The sequence below is a fragment of the Argopecten irradians genome, chromosome 5, assembly GCF_041381155.1.
Source record: "Argopecten irradians isolate NY chromosome 5, Ai_NY, whole genome shotgun sequence".
Classification (NCBI taxonomy): Eukaryota; Metazoa; Mollusca; class Bivalvia; order Pectinida; family Pectinidae; genus Argopecten; species Argopecten irradians.
This window is the reverse complement of record NC_091138.1, coordinates 36,288,786-36,300,424: the sequence shown is the minus strand read 5'-3', so window position 1 is coordinate 36,300,424 and position 11,639 is coordinate 36,288,786. Positions and strand designations below refer to the sequence as shown.

At 37.2% G+C, this 11,639-nt stretch overlaps 1 protein-coding gene across 2 annotated transcripts in view; it reads right to left on the bottom strand.

Annotated features, from left to right (window-relative positions):
• Positions 1-3,425: 3,425 nt before the first annotated feature.
• Positions 3,426-11,639, bottom strand: part of LOC138323681 (rap1 GTPase-GDP dissociation stimulator 1-like) — a 49,898-nt gene continuing 41,684 nt past the window's right edge. For both annotated transcript variants that reach the window (XM_069268458.1, XM_069268460.1), the window contains one exon: positions 3,426-9,387. In XM_069268458.1, the coding sequence (XP_069124559.1) occupies positions 9,251-9,387 (137 nt within the window). In that variant the 3' untranslated portion in view covers positions 3,426-9,250. The remainder of the gene's footprint in view (positions 9,388-11,639) is intronic.

The following is an 11,639-nucleotide window of genomic DNA, read 5'->3' as shown; positions in this document are numbered from 1 at the left end:
CTTCAACTCCATGTGCCATGGGAGGGGCTTTGTAGGTCTGAGTTCTGGACGTGTGTAAAGTTTCATTCTATTGGCATGTATCAAAGATTTCACGACTCTGTTTGTCTTACTTTATAACATTCTCTGAGACTATGCCTGTGATTGTCAAAGACCATAGTGATGTATGTAGTAGGGTCCTCCTACTCACTTCTGACAAATCTTGAAAAACCCACTGGTACCTTCTTAAAATGTAACCATATTCTCTGCACTACCACAAAGCCTGGGTTTTTGGACTTGTCATGTTGACTTAAATATTTCTTTTGTGCCTTTTATATATTCTCCTTTGCAATATCTGCGTATATTTCCTGGTTGCGCATTACCTTGGTAATATGGTCCTGTGCTGTCTTGGAAATACTAGGATTAGGAATCAATGCTGTATCAATGGGTATACAGCACTCACGACCAAACAAGAGGAAATAAGGGGAAAACTGAGAAGATTGTGGTAGATGGAGCTGCCCTATAACTCAGCATAATACTTGGTAGTGTCTTATGCCAATTATTATGCTTCTCGTTGCAAAATGTTCTCGGTGTAGAAACAATAGAGTCATTCATACGCTCACATGTTGCATTTGTCTGAGGATGGTAAGAAGATGTATTCAACTTTGTTATATGAAACATATGACACAGTTCCTTGATTAGCTGTGACATTAAGTTCTGTCCTCTGTCTGTGAGAATAGCTCTATGAGCTTCATATCTACAGATGAACTCATTATACAAAAGATCCTAGCTACCTCTGTAGCCTTATTTGACACTAACGAAAATGCCTCGCACCACTTTGAAAAAGAATCTACAATCAGAACAATGTACCAATTACCTTGTGTGGTTTTAGGTTAAGGGCCTGGAATATTCATATGAATCGTACCAAACACATCTTCAATAGACATAGCTTTCAGAGGTGCATCCCGATGATGCACATTTTGCCTAGACCTGGCACACACTTCACATGACTTACAGTAATACTTTATATCTCTAAACATTTTTCGCCACTAGTTTTTCAGCCTGATGCTATAAAACATTCTCTCAATGCCCTGGTGGCCTGCTGTTAAAGAGTCATGATATACCAGTAGTATGTCATTTCTCATGGACTGTGTGATAACTCTAACACTTTTAGGACCCTACCCCTAGGGTAGTACAGATGGTACAGAACACCATTGTCCTAACTTAAGTCATTAGACTCGCTGATAGTACACTGTAGTTGCATAGTCCTAAACATACTCTAATATCATGCACAGACTTAGGAATGGAATACTCTGGAACTGCCTTGGTTTTCTCTTGTTCCACACTGATGCCACTCTTTGAAAATGTGAGGCCAAGGTATCTTACTTCTGGCATAGCAAAATGACATTTCGACGGGAGAAGCCGTAAATTAGCCTCAAACAGACTCTGACATACCTGAGATAAATAGTTCAAGTGATTCTCTAGCAGGGAACGCAAGTCTATTGTCTATGTAGACGAGGGCAAACTTGTATGTCAAATCTCTTAACACTTCAGATATGACCATGGAAAATGCTGACGGAGAATTTGATAGACCAAATGAAAGTTTCGTAAATTGCTATACACATTGATGAGTGACAAGCCTTGTTTTCTGCTTAGAAATTTCTTATAAAGGAATCTGCCAGAATCCTGACTTTAAGTCTAAACTAGAAATGTATCGAGCTTTGGCTTGACCTATTATGTCTGAAATATCATCGAACCTTGTAAATGGAAAGCTCATAGGCAATGTGACCTGGTTAACCTTGCGATAGTCAACAGCAAATCTGAACTCTCCATTCGCCTTCTTTACCAATACCACTGAACTTTGCCACGGTGTGCTTGCCTCTTCAATAATTCTATTGTCTAACATTTCCTTAGTTTGTCACTCTATCTCTGACTTTGCCTGTGGCGAGGTTCTAAAATACCTTTGCTTGGTATTCTCTGTATCTATCTCATGGAAATATAGGTTAGTTGTACCTAGTTCTGATAGATCTTTGGCAAATATGTCTCAGTATCTTCTAACAAGGCTAACAGAATATCGTTCTCTCTCTCGGTCAATGAGGAAGTATTTGCCCGGACATCTAAGTCTTTGGCTATGCTTATATTTTCCCTGGTAATACTATCTTATGTTTCAGTATTTGGCTGTGTAGCATCAGTGACATTGTTTACTGAAGTGCCAGAGTTATCAGTAGATGACCTATCTGCTGAAAGCTCCCCCAATAGTCTCCCGGACTCAAAGATGTGACCAAAGCAAGTGGCTGATTAGCCCTGAGTTCTACAAAGCTATTAGTTGGGTTCAGAGCTTGGTAAATAGCCTTATTTTGCTTAACCTCTAACACTGTCCTGGCACCGATAACCTCACACTTGGTAAGCAGACTGGAAACCTTTCTTTGCTGAAAGCCATAAAGAAGCAATAGGTCATATATATTTCCGTTTTTTTATCTTTGTATGACGGTAGATCATCAATTCATCCCACGGTGTCGCATGAGCGACCCATGGGACCCATTTTGGAAAAGACACCGCAACGGAATATGGATGAGAGTGAGAACAACGAAATAAAGGAGAGCAAATGAAGTTCCGGAAAGACCTGTAAGAACGAGAGAGGATTGAAGATCCACCGCACAAAGATGGACTGCGTTCCAATTCTCAAAATGTTGCAACGCACAGAGCAATCTGGTGAGACGGAAGAGGCGGTTCGGGAAGACTACTACAATAGTAACAGCCTCAGAGAGATAAGAGATGCAAAGCGGTGATGCAGACTCTCAATGGGAGGATCAGACAGGACAAGGAGAGGAACGGAGAAAGAGAGCGAGGTGACCGGGGAGATTTAACAAGGCAGCATGCATGGAAACAGTTCGATGAGGACGTCAATAATAATCTCGAATCAATGCTTTCTGGGAACATTGACATGAAAGTGAAAGGAATATTCACATTTATATACAGCATGTGGGAAGAGAGGTTTGGCGCAGAAGAAAAGGAAGGAAAAAGAGCTGGAGCCAGTGGAGAAAACAAACGAGAGGAGATCAGTAACATCAAAAGGGACCCGAGACTTCGAAGAAACGATTCAGGAATGCAACAGATGATCCGAAACAACTGATTATCAAGCTTACACAGTGTCTCAGGGGAAGACTCAAGGCATCAAGAAGAACAGAGTCCAACAAGATGAAGTTTGTTTTCGACACATTGGGATTAGATCTTGTATGTGAGGAATTCCTTTTACAAAACAATGTAAATCTATAGTTCCACATGGTTCAAGTAGAATCCTGCTCCAATGCTATTTCAAGCGTGACTATCTTATTTTTGATTTTTTAGCGTTCAACAATACAGACCCTCTCAAACTAATTTGATATTGGTAAAAACCTACAAAGGTAATACTTCAACCAAGGTAATATTGGTCTAACAGAAAACAAGACTTATATTAATATGTGTATGATTTTAATTGAGGACAGACTTACCACATACAAAGGCATTGTTTTCATTACATCAGCTACAAAGTTTTGACACAGTAAAATTGTCTACATAGACAGAAAAATTATCATGATCCACATGATCTGTATACATGTATAGGAAGCACAGTGATGTATAGGGCGTTCAGCGAAACAGACACTAATGTGAAACCACTGTCTAAAGACGGCAGACCTCAAGTCACAGAAATATGGTGCCGGGTGGTCTACAGACGGCAGACCTCAAGTCACAGGAATATGGTGTCGGGTGGTCTACAGACGACAGACCTCAAGTCACAGGAATATCGTGTCAGGTGGTCTACAGACCTCAAGCCTCAGGAACATTGTACAGAAGAGGTCTAAATACCGCAGACCTCAAGCCCACAGGAATATGGTGTCAGGTGATCTACAGACGGCAGACCTCAAGCCTCAGGAACATTGTACAGAAGTGGTCTAAATACCGCAGACCTCAAGCCCACAGGAATATGGTGTCAGGTGGTCTACAGACGGCAGACCTCAAACCTCAGGAACAATGTACTGAAGTGGTCTAAATACCGCAGACCTCAAGCCCACAGGAATATGGTGTCAGGTGGTCTATGGATTGTAGGACACAAGGCAAAAAATTCTGAGTTTTGATTATAGACAGCTAGCCTCAAAACCATAAAAACTTGAAGACCTGCTCTTAAGATAGTGAGCCTTAAGGCAAACAGAAACTTATAGAGCTCAAGTTAAACAGAAACTTTGGACCATTATCTACAGACATAAACTGGTCTCTGGTCTAAAGACTGTAGGCCTCATAAAAGGTAACAGAAACCGGTCTTGAGCCCTGGTCTAAAGATTATAGGCCTCATGAAGGGCAACAGAAACTGGTCTTGAGTCCTGGTCTAAATACTGTAGGCCTCATAAAACGTAACAGAAACTGGTCTTGAGCCCTGGTCTAAAGACTGTAGGCCTCATGAAGGGCAACAGAAACTGGTCTTGAGCCCTGGTCTAAATACTGTAGGCCTCATGAAAGGTAACAGAAACTGGTCTTGAGCCCTGGTCTAAATACTGTAGGCCTCATGAAAGGCAACAGAAACTGGTCTTGAGCCCTGGTCTAAATACTGTGGGCCTCATGAAAGGCAACAGAAACTGGTCTTGAGCCCTGGTCTAAATACTGTAGGCCTCATGAAAGGCAACAGAAACTGTTCTTAAGAGCCCTAGTCTAATGACTGTGGGTCTCATGAAGGGCAATAGAAACTGGTCTTGAGCCCTGGTCTAAATACTGTAGGCCTCATGAAGGGCAACAGAAACCGGTCTTGAGTCCTAGTCTAAAGACTGTTGGCCTCATGAAAGGCAACAGAAACTATGTAAAGATTGCAGGCCTTCAAGGCAACAGAAATTTTAAAATATTGTTGGTCCCAGATCAACCATAAAGTGATGATCGCACTACAGCAATAGTTGTCTACCATATATTGGAATGCTTTGGACTGGTGAAAATAGGACAATGAGGGTGTGACATTGAAATGTGGTTATATATTGAAATGAGGTTAATTAACTTAATCGCATCACTAATAAGAACTTATTCCTTCTTTGTATATTACAGAGTTAGCTCCCTTGCGGACTATCGATTGTTACGTCATTATTTTGTGAGCACAATTCATATCATTTTCTCCGAAAAGTATGACGTTACCCTCGCAAAAACATGACGTCACAATCAATACCTACCCACAAGTGCAGATAACTCTGTAATAAGCAAATCCCGAATAATAATGAGATCAAGTATAATCTGACAATGTTTTTATTATGTAGTAAGCCGAAAAGGCTGATTTTAAAAAGAACAATGTTAATATATTCTTGTTGCCAACCAAGACATGTTGACCTTTCCATTTTGATGTAACTTCCCCCTTTATCAGACAAAAAAGTTTGGTGAAGGGTGACAAAGTAAAGGTAGTACTAGACACCAAAATGCCACATAATCCCCATTTCCCTTTATGATAGTTGGTTGTGTAACAAGAATATTTCTGTAAAGAACACTTTTAAACCTGATCCAATGATTACAAACAACAGGTAAATACCTATCGACTCCATGACGAATCATGGGCACACCATTCATATAATGTAAATAATCAAATGTAAAAGAACAAGTATTAATCTTTTCAATAGATACTGTATGTAAAATAGTTGTATAATTCTGATATGGCTAAGTTTACCCTCCAAAAGTTATGTACAAGTCTAACTTAATTCGACGACTCTTTGTTTTGTCAAATGTAGTCAGAATTTTACATCTTCTAACAATTTTTTTTTTCAACATAAAATTTTGGCTTTGTGGGAAACACAAATTGTTGATTTGTTATGGGCTATAAAATAGAAAACACATAATAGATTATATCCAACCGCTGCCACCAATTGTGACCTGCACCGGGGGTACACAAAATTGTGGTCACCTTTTCAAAAAGTGACCACCCTCGACGTTCCTTACTACCGCACAGACAAGATACTGAGACCTACATAGCCACATAATTACGTTTTAGACTGTGTGGCTGAAATGTCTATTTCAATATATACACGACAAACATTTTCTTAAAATGGATTGTCTCCCTTGAGCTGTAATGCTTTTTCTGTTTTGAGACTTCATCAAATTTCTTTAGATATTGATTGTAAAATTTTGGAATTACAAACAAATCATATATATATAGTTATGTACATCATTTAAAACCTCATCAATAATGTTTCCAGGTTTCCTACATCTGACTTTAAAACCAGCTTACGCTGAATATAAGTGATACACATCTGTATGCAATGAATAATGTTCATAAAACTCTAGAGTTAATTATTTTAACATTAAAATATTTACAAAAATGAGGACGTGAGTTATATATAATTACATGAATGCATCATTATGGTGGACATTTTGTAATGTTTATATGCTTGAGCTAATAACACAAATACACACACACACATATATATATGTTTACCTAACTACTTATATATGTCAACACACAGGATTAATTAATACGATAAAACATCAACAATTCAACCTTTGGTTTAAGGCGATATTGATACAAGTCATACCAAAAATTAGGATAGTTTCGTCTCCCAATACTTTGGTTGCCCCTCACCCTCTATCTAGATGGGCTGGATTCATTTAGGTGTTTAAATTTGATGATTGGGTGTATGAAACATGCCGAAAGAATGACTTCATAGTTATACATACAGTGAAAAAAAAATATTCAAGAAATATTTGATACTAATGATGTTAAAATTTGAGGGCCAGATGCTGAATGAACCAAAATATAAACACATCCAAAATATCCTTATCTATGGTATATACTTTGTGGATATAAAATGGTCTCGGTGTATATAGCGACATCATGTATCACTAACAAGTACAAGTGACTATATCAACATTGGTGGTAATACATAAATAATAGTTTATTTTATATATCGCATTGTCAAAAAAAAAGAAAGAAAAAAGTTTAAGGTCACTGGTATGTGTTACCATAGAAACAAACGAGTAGGGTTTTCATCAACACATCATAGAATAATACAACACTAGTAAGTAATATTGTCATTAGCAACATATTAGTGTATTAAGCCCTTTAGATGGACCATTGTTGGTTTTGTTTTTTAATGATTATAATGATTAACATAAATAAAGCTTTATAATCTGATGTACAAATGGGAGCCATGATATCACATTCAATCATCACCAATCTACCTCATGTTGCAAGTTGAAAATTGAACATATGGCAGTGGCCGTAGATTCAGGATTTTTTTCCGGGAACTTTGGTTTTCCTTTCCTATCAAAACCTGTTATGTCCTTATCAGTAAATATTGATAGGACAAAAACATTTGGTTTGATAAGTTTAACATCCCATCAACAGCCTGGGTCATTTAAGGTTGAGATGATGAAGGAGAGCCAGAGTACCCGGAGAAAAACACCAACCAGCAGTCATTACCTGGCAACTGCCCTACATAAGATTCAAACTCGAAATCCTGAGGTGGAAGGCTTGTGGTAATATTACAAAAACACAAGCAAGCAAACAAACAAACAAACAAGCAAACAAAATTTTCCTAACAAACTTACATCAACTTCATGAATGATGTCAGTAAGATATTATCAATTTCTACATAGAACAAAAAAGAAATCCTGTTTTTTTTAACAGGAAAACCTAAATAGTTACGTCTATGATAACAGATACAAACTTTATACTACACATGGCAGTGTTTCTGTTTAATGTCCTAAGTATTGCACTTTAGATCAATATAAACAAGACAAAATAGTTCAAAACTCCTAATTAAATTATTACATGGAAAAGGAAATACAAATCACCATCTTGATTTCTTAATGCCCAGTATTGCAATCTAATACATGTATATCGTGCTGATTAAACAAAGGGGAATAACTTAATCTGAAAAGAGATAATAACTTATTTTTGGTTCAATAATATTGGTCTCATTTTTTATTTGATCCAAAACATCAAGTAATTATATAATAGTTTAAAATAAAAATTGCTAGTATCTTTGATATCCGATCAAAACATTGTGTTTTGATATATAATTGTTTGTATATCTTATATAAGTTTGTAATTGCCTGTATCCTACAACCTACAACACAATTTCCATTTTAATTTAGCACTTTCAGCAATTAACTAAGATTCTTGAAGAAAAAGGAATAATCATTATATAATACAGTGACATTTATCTTTAATGTTACCTATATACTCTGAAACAATACCCTGTTTTATACAATACCTTTTTTCAGAACTAACTCTGGTTTGTTCTTATATACGGCCCAGGTACTTAATGATAGGAACAAATCAATAACACTGACAGAACACTGACTTTAGTCGGTGATCATGAGACAAAGCCTAGAAATAGTCAGAGTCATGTCAGTGGTAAACCAGTTACTAACTACATAATGGTGTACAGTCAAACCTCCTGTAAAGGACACATCGGTATATAGGACACCTGTCTATAAAGGACACCTGTCTATAAAGGATACCTCCGTATAAAGGACACCTCTGTATAAAGGACACCTCTGTATAAAGGACATCTGTCTATAAAGGATACCTCTGTATAAAGGACACCTGTCTATAAAGGATACCTCTATATAAAGGGCACCTGTCTATAAAGGATATCTCTGGGTAAAGGACATCTGTCTATAAAGGTTACCTGTCTATAAATTATACCTCTGGGTAGGAAACCTGTCTCTAAAGGATACCTCTGTGTAAAAGACACATGTCTATAAAGGATACCTCTGTGTAAAAGACACATGTCTATAAAGGATACCTGTGTAAAGGACACCTGTCTATAAAGGACACCTCTATACACAGGACACATGTCTATAAAGGACAGGTTCTTTCAACCCCATTTGGTGCAATTAAATAACTAAATAATTCACCTCTTTTTAAAGGACACATGTCTATCAAAGAAGTTTTTGCTATGTGCCACTAATGTCTTTTATAGACTGGTTTGACTGTACTTTTTTGAACTGGTTTAGTTGATTTAAAGTGACAAAAATGAACTTTTGACATGTTTTAAAGTACAAAAAAGTTAATAGTACATTAATTAAACAATGACAATGGTATCTTTATTAACCAAGATATCTATGAACCACATTATAAACTAAATATATGGTAAATGCTTTGATAGATTATGTTAAAGTTTGATCTTTTGATTTTCCTGAAAGGCAGGCAGCCCTTAAAGCGCACATCCCCAATATGAAGATGTAAAATGACCAAGTAATATACTAGACGCCACATAATCTAATCTTGGACAGATGCTTGACCGTTAAGGGGAAGATCCAGTGGTCATCTCTCAGTGGTCAGTATCTGGATTGTATTTAGGAGGGATGCAGCCGCTTCCTTGACCTTCTCGTCTTGATGATTGGTGAGTTTCTCTGTCAGACTCGCGATGCCGGACGTAGCTATGTCTTCCTTTAATGTACCTGTAATGAAACAGTATAAATAATGTATTATACCTTAAGTCTTAACGAAATGATACAATTATTCTTTGGAGCATATTAAGCCTCAAAGTCAAAATGGCTACTTCTAGCATATATGATTTCAATGAATTTTAACATGCACAACTAGGAACCAAAGGGCTCCAAGGTGTTTGGTCTCAATAAACTGTCAAAGTTTCAAATCTACAATCTGATGGCAAAATTTCATTTTATGAGAATATAAAATTATCATGCACAACTAATGACAAAGAGAAACCTACAGATGAAACTTGATCAAACTACAACACATATTCCTTTGATTTTTTTATTTTTTTTGTATGTAAAGCATTGAAATGTATGACCAATAAAAATAACCAACTACAGTTAAACCCCTATAACTCGAACAGCAGGGGACCAGGTCAATAGTTCGAGGAATACGGGGTATTCGACTCATCCGAGGTTAGTAACGATCGACAGTCAAAATGTACGGTCTTAAACTATGACAAACAATGCACGACAATGACATTTTAATTACCCTATCTTTCAACATTTTGGATTTCTTTATTTAAGTGTTTTATTGATAGCAATATCAAGTTGCAAAAAATGTATAACATTAATTTAGCGTTTGAAAAAGCTAACGAGAAAGCCCTAAATCATTCACAGCAGAGTAAGTGATCGTCATCTAGGTCAATGTAGAATCCATATTGATCAACAAGGAGTTCATTTTCTATTATTTAATTATCAAAAATCATTTAAAACATTTACAAAATATATACTCACAATAAAGTTATTAACCAGCATATTTACGGACATAAGAAATAATATTTATAGATGTCTATTTAGTAAAAGCGTAACGTTGGGTTACATGTGTTTACGAGTAAAGTTACAAAATACAATTTACGAGATACGGAACGCACTGATAAAATGTACTTTGCATATATCGTTTGATATCGTTTAAATCTTTCGATAAATAACATTGTGTTAGCCTGTCGAATGAAACCAACAAAATTTAAAAAAAAAAAACAACTTTTATAATTAGGTGGACGTCAGCAATATCTTCCACCTCTTTTGTCATTTCACAATGCGTACTTTCTATTAACACAGATCAACCACTTCCGTGTTTTCGTATTTACAACGAAGATTATTACGAGAGAAACATCAATAACTTAATGCCTTTTCTGAAATATTCAAATAAAGTTAGCATCAAACAACGACTTGCGATCGTGTAGGTAGGTAATAATGACACCTTTAATCTCTTAATTACCTAAAGGCTTGACACGCTAACTGTATAAACACAAGATCGTGAGCATGTCGGTCGGTGTAGTCAGGTGTGACACAGGTAAAAAAATCTCAAGGGCTGTACACCTGTTCGACGAATACATGGATAAATACTATGTATTTGATGAAACAGGGATATAATTCTGTTCGAGGAATAAGGGGTATTCAACGAATAGCTGTTCGAGCTATCCGGGGTTTTGTTACATAGATTATATAGGGAGACGGTTAGGACCGTACGACCAGTTCGACGAATAGGGGGTATTCGAGGAATCCGGGTTCGAGTTAGAGGGGTTTTACTGTATACTATAATATGCTCTGTCAATACAATTGTTTATATACAGTATAGATTAATTTTCAGTAACAGTATTAAGATGTTCAACAGACATAAATGTCACAGTCCCACACTATTTGAAAATGAGCTAAAAATAAAGTTCAAAATTATTCATGACAGACTTCCCCATTAAGCTAACCTTTATTCCAGTGAAAAGCTTTGTAATGAGGTCAAAGTTGAAAAGTCAGATCACTGTAACAAATCTCGAGTGACTTTTTGAAAATTGACCTTGCTTTGTGTAAGACATTCTGCATCTCCAAGATGAGCCCCTGATTCCTGATCAGGTATAAAGTTCCAGAAGCATTAAGCCTGGACAATTCATAGACAATGAGTAGAACAGATAGATACAAAGCTTAATTATCCCCTCCCCTACCCACTGGGACTAATAGCCACACAACCCTCCCCTACCCTGGGGATTAATAGCCACACAACCCTCCCCTACCCTGGGGACTAATAGCCACACAACCCTCCCCTTCCCTGGGGACTAATAGCCACACAACCACCCCCTTCCCTGGGGACTAATAGCCACACAACCATCCCCTACCCTTTGGGACTAATAGCAACACAACCCTCCCCTACCCTGGGGACTAATAGCCACACAACCCTCCCCTACCCTGGGGACTAATAGCCACACAACCATCCCCTTCCC